The sequence below is a fragment of the Barbatula barbatula genome, assembly GCF_947034865.1.
Source record: "Barbatula barbatula genome assembly, chromosome: 5".
NCBI lineage: Eukaryota > Metazoa > Chordata > Actinopteri > Cypriniformes > Nemacheilidae > Barbatula > Barbatula barbatula.
Window position 1 is genome coordinate 13,389,867 of NC_136769.1, and position 18,299 is coordinate 13,408,165.

Genomic DNA, 18,299 nt, shown 5'->3' on the forward strand with positions numbered 1-18,299 from the left:
AGATGTTTAGCTGTCATGTTTGGCGCTAGTGGTTTAAGCGGGGGCGCATGCGCACTACGTGGAATCGATCAATCTTCCCTCGGTTAGTATGCCTGTGGCCTCATGACGTACACAGTGGCCTCTTCGCACCTCATGACGTACACAGAGGCCTATGGCTTCTTCGCACACAGTGCTCCGTGTTCGTAATTCGCAAAATGTCGTACTTGTAAATTGAGATTTTGGAATCCAATTCTCACAAAAAGCTGAATTACATAAAAAAATGTATTACGCACGAGAACATTATATTGCACACAAATTCTTTAGTAATGTATGTTTATTTTTTACAGTGATTTTATTTAATATAATCTTAAAAGAAATACACACATTCAGGGCCCTTTGCGGGGATCGTTTATGAGTATGTTTCTCAATGCTTGCACTCATCATTTTTAATCAACTATGCGTGGTGGTATCAAACCGTTCATACAGTACACATTCTTCCAAGAAAGTAACCATGCAGTCGTCTTATACTTTGATTTGATATACTTGGACTTGAACAAACAGTTCAGTTTGAATTGTATCATTTTTACATTTAAGTCATTATATAATTTTTGCAAAGCTTATTAAAAAAACTCATCATAATTTTACTCAAAACCCAATGGCTTTGAAACAATAGTGATCAAACTAAGAAGAAAAAGGAAACAAAAATGACACTCTCGCTCATGTCGTCTTCACTTTGACCAGAGTGACTGTGCAACCATAGAAGAGAGATACGAGGAAAAGAACGAGGAAGGAACAGGCCATTTTCCAAACTTCCTCGAGAGACTCGTGTGCTATAGATTCGCCTTTGTTTTCATCCATAAAAATTGCCTCTTCAAATATTTCTGTAAAGAACAGAGAAGAGAAGTGCATGTTTCTATTTCAGCTAATAATAAGATAAAAAGACCTTGTCATTGATAAACATAAATTCTTTGACATTTTGCAGTGCATTACCAGACTATTACGATACCACAGTTCAACTGTCTTTCATTGAGGACATCCACAAATTTGATTGGTATTGTAAACTAGCAGCAGACTTTCATTACCTGGCTTGGAGATGTTAAGCAAGATGATACCAGTAATATGAGTAACCCTGCATGAGTACACCTCTCCAGGTGACCACTCTAGTAAATGTAGGTGACTTCTGATGCTAAACTTTCCATCAGGGCCTTCTGCAGGGCTGGTGACCCTATGGTCAGACAGCTCAGTCAAGCCCAGCAGCCAGGTGATATTGATGGCAGATGGGCTAAAACCAAACGCCAGACACACCAGCTCATTTGAACCCTGCAGCAGCTTTGCAGTCGGAGCAGAGTGGGTCAACGAAGCTGAAGCACAATTAAAAAATAGACATCATTTAGGGCAAGAGAAGAGGGATTATGTAATTTTCCAACAAGACGTACTTGAAAAATACACTGTACATGTGTTATGACATATTTGGATTGCTTAATTGCTTAAAGTGATTTTCACCCATAACATTTAAATTCTCATGTCATTACATAGCAGTTTGTTCTTTTGTGTTACACAGAACAAAGAGTCATGTATAGATTTTGAACAACACTGGGGTGAATAAATGATGACAGAATTTTAACTATTTTCCCTTTAAATTCTATAAAGAGGTATTATGGAAACATCATTGTTGATGGGACAAATAGGGAAAACCTATGGATACTTCTAGAACTCAATTCTACAAATATTAGTCGCTGTATCAATGAGCAATTTATACATATTTGTTTAATATAGAATATAATTATATAAATTGTCAATTGTAATAATAATTTTATATATAGTCATTTTTTAATAGTAATTTTAATATAAAATGCAACTTAAAACCCACCATACAAGTTCTCCAAATTAGCAATAATTGGATTTTGAGATGACTCGTGAGAAACAACACAAGAGTATATCTCCTCCTTCCACTGTGACGCAGACAGTATTAAGGCGCTATATATTGAATAATCCACTGCTCCAGCATGAGAAACCACAGGACTGTTAGTGAAGTGAGACACATCCAGTTGCACCCCATTCTGTTCCCAATGCACTGAGATTTCAGATGGGAAGAAGCCAGTGATCATGCAAAGAAGATTGGTATTTTGAGATCCAGAGAGATCACTGTCAGAGGGTTTGAAGATCCTCACTGCAGGCCGTTTGGGGTCTGTGGACATGAGACAAAATGTAATACCTGAAAATATTTTGCAGGTTTGGGGAAGAAAATGAGCAGGACTGAGCTCACCCCTGGTTTTTGAGATGTTCTTCTTCTGTATGTCTCCAGAGCATAAATTTTTAACTTCACAGGTAAATACACTATACGCATGCCATGTGCTGACAGGAACCTCCAAAATACATTGGACGCTTTGAGTCCCATTGGCATGATCTCGAGGCTGTTGGATGCAATGATGTGAATTGGAATTACGTCCGTACGTTTTCCATTGGATGGTGAAGACAGGGTGACCAATAACCAAGCAGGTCAAGATAACATCAGTCGCGGATCTCACATCGCTGAGGGAGGGACCCAGCAAGTAGACATCTGCCAGCTGACTGCTATGTTCATTCACTGATGAAAAAGATGAGGAAATTATTGACATGAGTTGAAAAGTTATATATAATTGCTTGAGGAACTGGCAATACACAGGGTGGTCAAAAAGAACATGATTGTCACCATAGTCACCGAAATATATTTTTTAATTTTTTATAGAAAAATGGTTACTGGTGCATTTTTACCTGCACAGATACTGATGCTTTTATTAATAGTTTTGGCAATTAGCTGATCTGTGATTTTACATGTGAATGTTTCTCCTTGATTCCACTCTTTTTGCGACACCATTATCTCGCTGTACACTTTCACACGTCCATCTTCCCCAATAGTGACAACTGGGCCAGTTTTCAATTCAGAGTTTGTAAGCCATGTGATCTTTGGGTTAAATCCTGTCCCGGAACACACAAGCTTCTCAGGATTTGAACTAGATCCGTTCACACTGGGAACAATTGAGAGCTCTAAAGTAGGATCATCTGGAATTTTTTTTAAATGATTAATGAGTAAGCAAAACCAGTAGATCACTATTTTCAAAAGCAATGCAACACAATTATGTATTAATTTAAATTGCTAATATGATAATGATACAAATATGAATCTCCTACCGAAAATTTTTCCAGTAGGCTTTGATGTCCAATGTTTGTAAAGACTATAAACTATACATGTAAAGGTTTTGTATTTTTTGTGGTGCTCCTTGGGTATTGTGAAGTCTGTGGTCAAGGACTGAATATTTTCAGACTGGGTCACATCCATACAGTTGATCTCTGAGATATCAAGACCTCTGGCCTGAATGGTGATGCACACCTCACTAGAAGGAAGATCTTGTACAACACACTCCAACACAGCACTTTCTGATCCTCTGAATGGCCTCCTGATCACCACAACAGGATTTTTCAGTATATTTTCTGAGGAGCAAAAAAGGTTTTACCACATTTTTTACCCACACTGTTAGATGTCGCTGTAGATTAGCAGCACATTACTGTAAAAATCCACAGTACAATACTGCATCTGTATATTACAGTAAAATACTGCAGCTCATAATGCATTCTGGGTAATTTTCATTGAGCGGGAAACTTTTACAGTAAATTTTGGTCTCGCTGTAACCTCGCTGTAGCTTTGCTGTAACGTGTAACGAAAGTGCGCCACAATGTCATCACGTCAAATCACACAGAGCCCATCCTGGCTGCAGCTGGAGGAGGATAATCGATTTCTGGCTGTTTGGTAAGTTTTTAGTTTGGTTTATTTTATGTGTTTCATACAAATAAATTATTTTGTTTTTGTATTTTGCACAACAGTTTGTTACAGTGTTGTTTTAAACGTGGAATGAGAGAGATATGGTCGCCAACAAACGTTGCTTCTACCTCAGAAATTAAACTAAGTCAGCCCACTGCTTAAACCCGTTTTACACATCTCACTTAATGAATATAGGATTATTTCAACCATTTATGAGGGTTTTGGTGAGTTTATTTTCTGTCGAATAGTTGAAGTTCGTTTATAATGGCAAGCTAGGTAAACCGACTTGTATTTGGTAATAGATAAACTCGCGTTTGTGTTCAAATAAAATAATCTTTGACCAATTCAACTAAGATTCCTCCTAAATAAATCTCACACGAAATAACAAAGTCACTGTAAAGTAGCCCACACAGCTACCAAACTGCTTCACACAAAATGAAACGTCATATTTAACTGTGATGAGTGCGATCCATACAGATTTCATTACTAACAGATTTATAAATGTGTTTGCGGCGCTTATTTCTGTATTTACGGTATATCCGCAGAAGCAGATATGATGTTCTTTAGAGTGTTTTACATTCAGTTGGCCAAAAAGTTTTGTATGACAATATATTTGTAGCGATATTGCTTCCAACACCTCAAATCAATGCACGTACTTTTCTAAAGAGCGCTGCTGACTCCGCCTTTACGTAATGACGCTGTACGGAAAGAGGAGCGCGATCAGCTTTAAATGCATTTCCAAAAACTCAATGACTTTCGCTACACCAACGGTATAGAAAATGCAATCCCAAATATTTGAACTCTTAATGTTAATGTATACAGGGGAAAACATTTAAATGATCATTTTGCTACATTTTTGATTGACTATCTTAAGCGTAAATAATAAACATGGTTTCTAAATTTCAGCAAGTAACATATCATTATATATTTCTTCTTACAGCTCTAACGTCACAGTTTGGTCCACTTTGCACCCTGGGCTTATGAGTTTCTGTAAGTATTCACCATGTATTTATAATACAACTTTTATTCAAATTTGTTTCTGGTTTTACTTCTGACTTTTTAGTAACACTTACAATAAGGTTCTATTTGTTAACATAGGATGTTAATACATTTTAACATTTGGCAATACATTTTTAAATCAATCAATTTATCTCTATTCACATTAGTTAATTCATTATGAATTCTCAAATATTATTAATGTTGAAAAATATATTGTTCATTGTTAGTTCATATTATCTAAACCATTAATACATGTTATGGAATAAAACCTTATAGTAAAGTGTTACTGAATTTTCTTTCACCATTTACTTCACAATTTGTAATTATTTCAATGGCTAACAGATTTTGTTATTTTTGGCTTTTTGTGTTACAGTCTCACCATTGATATTTTGGCTGGATTTGGTCATTTTTAAACCAAGCAAGTCATCCCAGGATGTCCAGTTACAACTGCAAGTCATGTAGTTTCTCGACAAAAATACCCACACCCACACAACACTCTCACACACCCGCACACAACACTCTCACACCCGCACACAACACTCTCACACACACACACAACCCTCTCACACAGCCCCACACAACACTCTCACACACCCGCACACAACACTCTCACACACCTGCACACAACACTCTCACACACACACACACACACACACAACCCTCTCACACAGCCCCACACAACACTCTCACACACCCGCACACAACACTCTCACACCCGCACACAACACTCTCACACACACACACAACCCTCTCACACAGCCCCACACAACACTCTCACACACCCGCACACAACACTCTCACACACCTGCACACAACACTCTCACACACACACACACACAACCCTCTCACACAGCCCCACACAACACTCTCACACAGCCCCACACAACACTCTCACACACCCGCACACAACACTCTCACACACACACACACCCACACAACACTCTCACACAGCACCACACAACACTCTCACACACCCGCACACAACACTCTCACACACACACACACACAACCCTCTCACACAGCCCCACACAACACTCTCACACAGCCACACACAACACTCTCACACACCCGCACACAACACTCTCACTCTCACACACACACAACACTCTCACACACCCGCACACAACACTCTCACTCTCACACACACACAACACTCTCACACACCCGCACACAACACTCTCACTCTCACACACACACAACACTCTCACACAGCCACACACAACACTCTCACTCTCACACACAACACTCTCACACAGCCACACACAACACTCTCACTCTCACACACAACACTCTCACTCACCCGCACACAACACTCTCACACACACACACACACACACCCACACAACACTCTCACACAGCACCACACAACACTCTCACACACCCGCACACAACACTCTCACACACACACACCCACACAACACTCTCACACAGCACCACACAACACTCTCACACACCCGCACACAACACTCTCACACACACACACACACAACCCTCTCACACAGCCCCACACAACACTCTCACACAGCCACACACAACACTCTCACACACCCGCACACAACACTCTCACTCTCACACACACACAACACTCTCACACACCCGCACACAACACTCTCACTCTCACACACACACAACACTCTCACACACCCGCACACAACACTCTCACTCTCACACACACACAACACTCTCACACAGCCACACACAACACTCTCACTCTCACACACAACACTCTCACACAGCCACACACAACACTCTCACTCTCACACACAACACTCTCACACACCCGCACACAACACTCTCACACACACACACACACACACCCACACAACACTCTCACACAGCACCACACAACACTCTCACACACCCGCACACAACACTCTCACACACACACACACACAACCCTCTCACACACCCGCACACAACACTCTCACTCTCACACACACACAACACTCTCACACAGCCACACACAACACTCTCACTCTCACACACAACACTCTCAGACAGCCACACACAACACTCTCACTCTCACACACAACACTCTCACACACCCGCACACAACACTCTCACACACACACACACACACACACACACCCACACAACACTCTCACACAGCACCACACAACACTCTCACACACCCGCACACAACACTCTCACACACACACACACACACACAACCCTCTCACACAGCCCCACACAACACTCTCACACAGCCACACACAACACTCTCACACACCCGCACACAACACTCTCACTCTCACACACACACAACACTCTCACACAGCCACACACAACACTCTCACACACCCGCACACAACACTCTCACACAGCCACACACAACACTCTCACTCTCACACACAACACTCTCACACAGCCACACACAACACTCTCACACACACACACACACACACACACACCCACACAACACTCTCACACAGCCACACACAACACTCTCACACAGCCACACACAACACTCTCACTCACACACAACACTCTCACACAGCCACACACAACACTCTCACTCACACACAACACTCTCACACAGCCACACACAACACTCTCACACAGCCACACACACAACACTCTCACTCACACACAACACTCTCACACAGCCACACACAACACTCTCACACACCCGCACACAACACTCTCACACACACACAACACTCTCACACACCCGCACACAACACTCTCACTCTCACACACACACAACACTCTCACACAGCCACACACAACACTCTCACTCTCACACACAACACTCTCACACAGCCACACACAACACTCTCACACACACACACCCACACAACACTCTCACACAGCCACACACAACACTCTCACACAGCCACACACAACACTCTCACTCACACACAACACTCTCACACAGCCACACACAACACTCTCACTCACACACAACACTCTCACACAGCCACACACAACACTCTCACACAGCCACACACAACACTCTCACTCACACACAACACTCTCACACAGCCACACACAACACTCTCACTCACACACAACACTCTCACACAGCCACACACAACACTCTCACTCACACACAACACTCTCACACAGCCACACACAACACTCTCACACAGCCACACACAACACTCTCACTCACACACAACACTCTCACACAGCCACACACAACACTCTCACTCACACACAACACTCTCACACAGCCACACACAACACTCTCACACACGACACTCAGTTTGAATGGAACATTTTAACTACAGACCAGTGTTTTCTTTGCCAGTTTTAGATGACACCTGTCACTTTGTTGCTATTGTTTGTTTTGATATGTAATGTATGAATATTTTTGCTCACTTAAATGTTGTAATATATATAGTAGTCAACATTTGAAGTGGGTCAAAAAAGTTACAAGAATAGGTATTGTTCTCGCCTTTTTGATCCACTTTAAATGTTGACTACTGTACATAGTCATTATATGTTGTTAATGTAATGCATCATTCTTCAATACTGTTTTAAATGTTTTAATACTTTTTGTTTCAATGATATGATTCAATAAAAAATTTGCCTGGATTGCCTTTTGATTCATAATGTCAAGTATAGCAGTTTTATAATATTAATAACTACAGATTTATATCCAAACTATCTAAAATATATAATAATATTTGTAATTATTGCCAATAAGAATTAAATAGTAATAATTTGTCAATATAGGTATTACAGTAAATTGCAGTAAAAATATAGTAAAAATACAGTAAAGTACTGTGTTGTATCTATACAGCAATATTTTTTGTACTGTAGTAATCTATTACAGTACAGCACTGTAAATCAAAATACAGTAACTTACTGGCAACCGTGCTGCCAGTAACGTACTGTAAAAATACAAGCAAATCGTTAACAGTGCACATAAATACGCAAGGATCATCTTGTAATGTACAGCTTACCAGCCTTAATTGCAGCTTTCTCTTCTTGGACACATTGATGTTTTGCCTTACAAACAATGGTCCTTAGGCTCAAATAATCTTCTTTGGATGAAGTCAGATTACTGACAATGCGTGTTCTGCGACTGGACAGATGTGTTTTGCTTTCACTGGTTGCTTGTGTCTTTAAACTGTTTACCAGCCATGACACTTCTGTGTTATGAGGTGCTTCAACAACACAAGAAATTGTTACTTCACCCCCTTTCATTATGTCTCTGAGATGGGGTTTCTTTACATGGATAGAAGGTTTGGGCATGTCTGTAGGTGTAAAATAAAGCCAACATCTGTGTTTTTTCAACAGTCATACTGATGCATATTGTCATATTTTACAAAGATAAGTTCTGAGACCTATTTGATAAATAGTTTAATTAGATGTGCTAAACTTACCCTTGCACACATTATAGCTTTGTGTGATCTCCTCAGCATTGTGGGTGGCTTTACAAGTATAAAGTTTGCCCTGATCCTGAGCACTGATAGCTAACTGACTAATGAAAGTAAAGGATTTCGGTTTCCCATCATTCTGAAGCTTTTTTTTTGGTAAAGAAGTGCTGATGGGCTGATCATCGATAAGCCACTCTACTTTAAGTTCGTCAGGGAAATAATTATTCACTTGACACTCTATCAAGACTTTATCACCATCAGCTCTACTCAGCAGAGTGATATTGGGCTTAATGACACGTTTTTCTGTTGAAATAGAGATAAGACATCACATAACATCCAGTAATGTAAACATGACATAACAAATGTGCAAATTTTAAAATGCATCGCAAAATCATACAAATATGAAAACTTTGTCAATGTTCCGGGATGAAGTTTTCTTTATAGTTCATAATAGCAGAAAACAACGAAGGTGGACAGAGGGGGAAATTAGACACATGCTTCAAAAAGCAGAGCAAATAGCAGATGGCAGCGTTAATACCCAGGACCGAAATAAAGCTGAAAAAGCCACCAAAAGCAGAACCGAAAACCATCTGCCTCTCTGGGACATGGTTTAACACATCTGAACAGGAAGACACCTTGCCATTTACATAAAATGAACCTCCTGTTATGCAATCTACTGTATTTTCCTGTAAGAGGTAGATGGTTCAGAGTTTCAGTTCCAACTGAACAAAGCCTTGCAAATCATTCACCTGGAAAATAAATACACATAAATTATATAGATATTAGTCTTATATTGAGAAACAAGGATAACATGTCAAAAACTGATGGGCTGTGAACTTGAACAAAATGTTATGATTTAAGTCGGTTATACATACATGATTAGCGCTAAATGATGGTAGAAAAAACATGCTAAAAGAAAACTTATACTTGATGCTAATGCTGTTAAAAGTCCATGTGAACCTATCAAAAAAAATGAAACAATGCAAGACTAATTTAATGTTTTACAATTGTTCTTTTATTAAAGCAAAAGTTAAACCAGCACAATCACATATTTACAAGAAGATAATCTGTTACATTGTTTTTCTGGGAATTGGAGGGAGTGATTCATGCAAGTCCATTCTCACCTCTCATCATGCAAGATCTCTTATTTCACCTGAAATTATAGTTTGACAAAAAATAGTAATTATTATAAAATAATCACAAAAGAAATTCCAGTACATCATTTTGTCAATATAAAGTCAGGCAAAAATCTCTCCCAAGAGCTGAAGGATATAATAAAAATTATCAAATTAAATGCCCATGCCCTTTATAACCTCAAACGTTAAACATATTCTTAACTAAACACATTCAAAGATATATACCTTAACAAAAGTAGCACCAATGCTGTAGAACAAAGTTATGAGAAAGAGGAAGACAAAAGTTACGGCAGCGTTTGCAATGCCACTGTCGTCTGTATCAGCTGGTTCATACAGAGGTTGCTCTATCCACACAAGCCACGCTAAAGGGATAGACAAAAATACAAACACAATTTTCAAGATTATCAAGACTTAGTTAGACTTCATAGGGCCCTAAGTAACTGTTTGATCTCAAAAAATAAGCTTTGTGGAAAAATTAAAATATGAGTTGAACCAAGCTGCAATAGTAAGTTATTGAGCAAGTTCTCTACAAGTTAATGTAGTTAACATATTGAATATAATCAAACGTAAACAAAGGTGACCCTGATTACTTCAATGGTTTTGAGTGTGTCTTGGCATGTCACTGATGAACAGATGTGCACCGAGTATTACCTACTACAAATAGTTGAAGCTTGTTGGGTCTCGATTATTTTAAAATTATTAAGATTTGAACAGAAGACAAGAATACAAGATCATGCAAACACATTAATAATTAAGGTTTCCCATAGCTCCCAAGATTTTAGGCTGTGCATATTTTATTATTTTGCCAGAAAGTAATGTTTTCCTCATTTAAATTGTGTTAATACATTTATTTTAAAGCAATGCATTTTGAAAGGATATATGTAATTCATAATTCTATTCGACTACCACTAACCTTTTAATTTAATTTAATAAAATTGTATATTTAATTAATCAAAGTAAAAAAATATTTTAAAGGAGAATTATATATTTTAAGATCAAAGAAAGTGTACTTTATAATTTTAAAATGCTACAAAGACTAAATAGGTTGATGTTTTTGACACTTAAAGCTTGGATACATTGAGACAGATCAAATGCACATAATAACATGAACTAAACAGACAATATGCTTGGGTTTTTTATTATCTTTTTTCTCAATTTGATGTGCATGACAATGTTTCAAACAAACATTAATGACACAGACTTTTACAATAGACAATAGACATGACACTTCAGAAAAAAAGAATAAACATTTAACAGTCAAGAGGGGGACACTTGCCCTTGCAAGTTGGAGGCGTATTCATACTCAGATTAAAAATACTGGGTTTTTCCGAATTATTGTTAATAGATCTTGTCAATATTTGCACAGACTGATCAATGCTTTCATGGTACACAACACAGCTAAACACTGTACCACTTTTCCAACTAGAAGACGGAATTGTGAGCTGACTATAGACACTATAGTATTTATTGTTCAACATTGGCATGCTAGTGTTCTGCATGTACCCATTCCCAGGTTTCAAATTGTCATCATCAGCAAGCCAAGACACAAACACCTCTTTGGGGTAGAAGTCCTTCACATAACATGTCAGGGTCACCGTTTCATTTTCTCTTTGTTCTGGGGGTGCTAATATGTAAACAGCGGGTCTCTTCTTATTTCCACCTAATAATACGAGATCACAACACGGGTGAGAATGCCACAAGTCAAGAAGTTTTTATCGTTTTTCTATTTGTGCAAGCTTAAATGTTTAAAAATAAAAGATAAATCATTAGGTAGCGGAAATTGTACATAACAAAGGTATTTAAAAAACACACAAGATAAATGTTGAAGAGAAAACATACCCTTCTCTCTGGTATACAAAATCTCTGTGGGCTCTGCAGATGAATCATGTTCAATGCTACACATAAATTGCGTTCCATTGCTCCATTCTTCAAAATTGATTCTGGCCTCAAGCTCAACTACTTTCTCCTCTGCAAGGATTTCTCCTGATGTTGCATTGATGACTTTCCCAGATGCTTTAATCTCCATTTTTTGGAACCCTATTTCTCCTGCAGCTCTGCACTTTAGAATTCCACTTTTTTTCAGGAACATGTCCTCCCAGGAGGGAGGGATAAATTTAGCAGAAATACATGTATCTGATGAAGATTCTATAGAAACCAGACAGACAATACATTTAGCTGGCAAAAGATTAAGGGAAACAATAATTAAAATGTTTACGGATGTCAAATCAAACAAACCTGTGTTACTTGCTTCTTTCGTTTCACTTCTAGCTTTGTGCACAAATGTGCACGTAATTTTGGTTCCGTGTTTCTTGGTCCATGTGTCCGCGTCCATTTGGTAAACGCTCGTGGCGGTATAAAGAGTAACATTGGTTTTCTTCTTACCTAAACAATCATCAGCTACCCCGTCGTTTACCACCACACCATTCTTAAACCACTTAAATGAGTGATTTTCAGGTGAAAACTCCTTGGCTAAGCAAATGAAAGTAGCTGTTCCATTGTCTAAATCCGCTTTTGTAGGAGTTGTTAAGAACACAGATGCACTCTTATCTGGCGGTGGGGCTGCAGGCAACATACAGGAGAAGGCAGAAAGGGCATCAAAGCGACAGAAACAGAATGGCATGCTTTCTTGAGCAAGCAAACATGTAGATGAATGTATATGCATATCAACATAATGGCATGTGACCTAATAATATCTAGTTTATATAAATGTTTCTTGGCATAGATTTTGTTAAACCAGTATTTTTGAAGGCTTAGATGGAACTATTGGAAATACTGTCTAACATAATAATAAGGATAATAAGCCTACATATTCAAACACTTTACATTTCCTTACTTGCGAAATGCATGTATAAAATTGTCTATATGACTGTATATAAAAAATAATCAACATGATTGCAGAAACAACAAAGTTGACAGCAATACATAACAGAAATATAAGCTAGATTTAATGAACTCTAATTAGAAAAAAATTACATTTAGGGAGTAACTTACCTGCCGGAGCAACGTCAATTTCCATTTTACCCGCTTTACATTTGTACTTGTTTTCGGGATCCGTGGCGCTTTTCTTCACTCGCAGCTGGCTGAATTTGGTGTTATCCCCGTTTCGTCCGACTGCTGGATACTGCACGAAATCCACCGGTGTCCCCTTACGATCGGTCCATTCGAAAGAAAGTGAGTCCACGGGGGAGAAACCAATTGCCATGCAGCCGAGAGTGAGGAAGCCATCAGAGTCAGAACCGCACTGAGCCAAGGCATAGAGAGACTTTGGCGGAGATGGTTGAGCTGCAGAGACATAGAATAATCATTGAAACATATTTGATTTTTGTTAAATCTACTCTATCTGCAACAATCATGCAATATTTCTACTTCAACTGTGAGCTTTTGCACTTTTGCGCCATTCAAATCTATGTATTCCCTTGTGTTTGCTATTTAAATTGTCTATTAATATTATTAGGAATGTTCTTATTTTATTTTTGTACCTTATCATTTTTATACAACATTCAGACAAATTCCCACGTAAAAAAGGTACTTAACAATAAAGGTGATTCCGATTCTGAGTAAAGTGCAATAATATTAATGCAGAGTGAATTCCTTTCCCAAAATTAATCACAGGTTTAGTAAAAGTGTATTGGCTCATTTGTTTAGATTAATTTTTATCTATAAAGTAGTACTGTTAAAGATCAATCTAAACCAATGCGCCAAAACACTGTTAAAATAAAACCATGGTTGGTTGATTTGTTTGATCGTGAGGGTGTTTTTACTTAAAACCAACTCAGATCATTCACATTTAATCAATTAATAACAACTCAATAGTTTAACAATATTTCAATATCGCAGTGTGCAACCTGATTAATCGGAACGTTTAAATACTATTTACAAGTGTTTTGTATATTTGTTATGCTGTTTTTACTGCAAAACAACTCAAATCCTTTTTAATTAATAAGGCTATGAAAATTTTATAAAAGAAAATGACAATATTAAGTATAAGTAGCCTATCATATAGTTTGCATATTTGCAGCGTTGAAATAATATTTACACCCTTTGCACTGCAATTAAAAACGAGCAACAAAACCGTTTAAATAAAAGACACTATGCCTATTAATTAGCAACGTTTGAGTACTTTAACATTTTAAAGGCCTTTAAATCGATAAGTGATTTTTCTTTTAAACAACCGATCATACAAAACAAGCTTTTTTGCTAATATTTGAATAAACACGAAATATAACAAATAGCACATGTAGCCCAGGCATTAAGTATAAACGCACCAGACCCCTGATTTAATCTTGCTTTTTGCTCTTCTCCCAGCACAGTATGTACTGCTGAGATTAAGTTGCAAAAAGGAAATAATCATTTGCCGCATAATTGTTATTACAAGATTTAAGTGAGAATAGCTTAAAAAATATTTTCGGGTGAAATTACCATGCTATTGAAAACATCTAAATAAACAGGAGCAAAGGAATAAGCACATAATAAGATAAATTGGCTACGGCAAAAATATAAAAGCCTTAATTTAAATTTCTAACGTTAGATATGCATTTTCACGTTCAATGAAATAAAACAAAGACCTACTGTTTGTTACGGAGACTTTGGTGCCGCTCCCCCAGTAATCAAAAGCCCAGTTACACGACATGCATTTATAACACTTAATGGAGCACAAAATTGCACCGCACTGAGTCTATTATGCTCTGTTGGAAGAGCTTGAAATTACTAATCCACTGAACTGTCATAAAGTCGAGGCCACCCGCGCATACACAATGTTTATGTAACGTACAAACTTTGTTTGAATTTTTTTTATCGAAATTAATTTAGAAATTAATCTTCATTTAGTATATTTATTTTGTAAATGATATTTAGATGTTGTCTTACCTGAAGATACAGTGACCATGGTTCCTTTTCCCCAGTAGTCAAACGCATTGTCACAATAACTATTTTACCCCAATATATTGCACAAAAACTATGGCTTTAACGTGACAAATCACTTAATAATATAATTCCCACAGTTAAACGAGTCGTTGTTTTTATATAATTCAGAATAGGGTTTGTTGGAAATCAGAGATAGCTAAATTCAATTTAATCATTTTGTATTAGTTGCGAAATTAGCAGATATAAAGTTCTTACCTGATGTCACAGTGACCAAGGTGCCTTTTCCCCAGTAGTCAAAATAACCGTAGTCACAGTGATACTTTTAACACGTTCAATGTACAAAAATGTCTTAAAATATTTATCAGCAATTAAACATTACAAAGATGAATTAATAGTCTTAGATATATTTTCTATTAATAATTTCTAGATGAGAAAATTTCTCGCAAACATTTTCATTTGTTTTAATACAGCCTATTTTAGCCACATTTCTATTGGATATGTTCCCTTGGTCTTGAAAAAGTTTCAATTTAACAGGTTCAAGTTTTGTTTTGTAAGACAAAATAACATCGCTCGACTTGATTTGAAAACAAAATCAAAATGAAACCAACAGAAACCGAAATATTAATAACGACTTACCAGACGAAACGGTGACTTGGGTTCCTTTTCCCCAGTAGTCAAAAGCACCGTAGTCACAGTGATACTTTTAACACGTTCAATGTACAAAATTGCTTAAAATATTTATCAGCAATTTAACAATACAAAGATTAATTAATAGTCCTACATATAGGCCTATTTTCTATTAATACTTTCTAGATAAGAAAATTTCTCGCAAACAGTTGCGTTTGTTTTAGTACAGCCTATTTTAGCCACATTTGTTTGGATATGTTCCCTTTGTCTTAGTCAGCGGAAAAAGTTTCAATTTAACAGGTTCAAGTTTTGTTTTGTAGGACAAAATAACATGGCTTGACTTGATTTGAAAACAAAATCAAAATGAAACCAACAGAAACTGAAATATTATTAACGACTTACCAGACGAAACGGTTACTTGGGTTCCTTTTCCCCAGTAGTCAAAAGCATCGTAGTCACAGTGATACTTTTAACACGTTCAATGTACAAAATTGCTTAAAATATTTATCAGCAATTTAACAATACAAAGATTAATTAAAAGTCCTACATATATTTTCTATTAATACTTTCTAGATAAGAAAATTTCTCGCAAACAGTTGCGTTTGTTTTAGGACAGTCTATTTTAGCCACATTTTTTGGATATGTTCCCTTTGTCTTAGTCAGCGGAAAAAGTTTCAATTTAACAGGTTCAAGTTTTGTTTTGTAGGACAAAATAACATGGCTTGACTTGATTTGAAAACAAAATCAAAATGAAACCAACAGAAATGAAATATTAATAACGACTTACCAGACGAAACGGTGACTTGGGTTCCTTTTCCCCAGTAGTCGAAATAGTAGTCACAGTGATAGAAGCCCCTGTATTATCAACCAAAAACTCAAGGACCAATTAATGTTCATGTGATCAAAAGTATTTTAAATCTTATATCATGGGTGCTTCTAAGTTTCAATATTAGGGGGGCTCAGCCTCCAATGAAGATACATTTAGCAGACGCTTTTATCCAAAGCTCTTCGATATCCATGTGCATCTCAATTAATTAGAATGTTGGGAAAAAGGTCAATATTTCTTGTCACCAATTTCAGAAAGTGAAACCAATATATTATATAGATTCATTCCACATATGAGTGAAATATTTCAAGCCTTTATTTCTTTAAATTTTGATGATTATGGCTTAAAGATAATGAAAACCCAAAATTCAATGTCTCAGAAAATCAGAAGGGTATTTTAAAGAGAAATGTCAGGCTTCTGAAAAGTATGTTTATTTCTAGCCACTCCAAGCACAACACTGTATAGATTGCTTAAATAATTAAGAAAGAACATACAGAATTAAGACATATCACATTTATAATTCAAAATTACAACAACAGCCACAAATCCATAAAATAAATGTCACAATCAACTGCTGAATCATTATTTAGTGAAGGAATAACTTGATATGATGTACATTTTATGGTAAAAAAACTGGCAGCTGTGGTTGCCAGAACTTTACTGTGAAATGTACGATTGCCACGTTATTGGTTGTATGGAATTGTACCCACTCTACCATATATTTTACGGTTCAGCACTGTCTAATTTAAAGGTTTATGTTGTAATAACTAGAGTTAAACCCTATAATTATTTATTAAACATTCCGATTTAACCTTTAAGAAACTATTACAATAATTGATAAAAATCTTGTGTTTGCAAAACAAAATAAAATCATCAAACCCATCAAATCTATAAAAGACAAAGACATCAGTTTGGTCCCAAGTATTTTTATTTTTAAAGACTGGCAGGCATTTAAGACAACATATTAGTGCATTTTTCTTTTCTCGTGTTTCAACTGGTATATATACAGTAGTTTAAGATCAGTCAGTACAGTCTTTATTTAAAATTTACATGCACAATTTAAAGTGATACTTCAACCAAAAATGAAAGTTCTATCATTATTTACTCACCCTCTCGTCATGTCAAACTAACATATATATTTCTTTGTTCTGCTAAACAAAAAAGAATATATTTGTAAGAATGTCAGTAACCAAACAGAACTCATCCCCAATTGACTGCCTTGGTATTTATTTTCCCCACTACTGCAGTGAATGAGGGACAAGATCTGTTTGATTACTGTCATTCTTACACATCAACTGAATAAAGAATTTATACAAGTTTGGAGAACCTAAGGGTGAGTAAATGATGACGAAATTTTTATTTTGGTGTGAACTATACCTTTAAAGTGATACTTCATTCTTGAATCAAAATTTCCCTATGTTTTACTTACCCTCAAGGCATCACTTAGGTGAATGTGACTTTCTTCTTGAAGAATATGCAGTTACGTGTTCTTTATACGTATTCTTTGACTTCCAAGAGGTAGAATGGGAGTAAATAGGGGAATTTTTTTTAAACAAGCCTCTCGTTCTCCTTCAGCAGATGTTAGACGTTATCGTCTATAGTGTTGTCAATATGGATATTTCTCTTAAACAAACAATCGTTTCGCTTCAGAAGACCTTTGTTAAGACCCCGGAGCTGTGTCGAGCAGTTCTTTGATCAATGGAGGCACTTTTTGGAGCTTCAAAAAATTGTCCCCAATTCAC

At 37.0% G+C, this 18,299-nt stretch overlaps 1 protein-coding gene across 5 annotated transcripts; it reads right to left on the minus strand.

Annotated features, from left to right (window-relative positions):
• Positions 1–282: 282 nt before the first annotated feature.
• Positions 283–16,649, minus strand: LOC306893566 (immunoglobulin heavy constant epsilon). Of its 5 annotated transcripts, none has more exons than XM_079455480.1 (10): positions 16,519–16,649; positions 13,233–13,523; positions 9,112–9,408; positions 8,689–8,982; positions 3,151–3,450; positions 2,734–3,021; positions 2,246–2,566; positions 1,850–2,167; positions 1,062–1,340; positions 283–860 (listed from the first exon to the last, which is right to left on the minus strand). In XM_079455480.1, the coding sequence occupies exons 2-10, from the start codon at positions 13,441–13,443 to the stop codon at positions 697–699; spliced, it is 2,472 nt and encodes an 823-aa protein (XP_079311606.1). In that variant the 5' UTR covers positions 13,444–13,523; positions 16,519–16,649; the 3' UTR covers positions 283–696. The 5 variants fall into 5 exon arrangements, with proteins under 5 accessions (XP_079311606.1, XP_079311605.1, XP_079311604.1 ...); XM_079455479.1 differs by lacking the exon at positions 16,519–16,649 and adding an exon at positions 15,741–15,874; XM_079455478.1 differs by lacking the exon at positions 16,519–16,649 and adding an exon at positions 15,108–15,188.
• Positions 16,650–18,299: the final 1,650 nt, after the last annotated feature.

What these genes read in the sequence shown, in the direction of transcription:
- LOC306893566 (XM_079455477.1), bottom strand. Translation starts at nt 14,871, where the DNA reads ATGTCGTGTAACTGGGCTTTTGATTACTGGGGGAGCGGCACCAAAGTC. An exon ending in AAGCATCAGTATCTGTGCAG is followed by an intron (nt 2,567 to 2,733) that starts GTAAAAATGCAC and finishes CTTTTTCATCAG; the next exon opens with TGAATGAACATAGCAGTCAG. An exon ending in GAACATCTCAAAAACCAGGG is followed by an intron (nt 2,168 to 2,245) that starts GTGAGCTCAGTC and finishes TCATGTCCACAG; the next exon opens with ACCCCAAACGGCCTGCAGTG.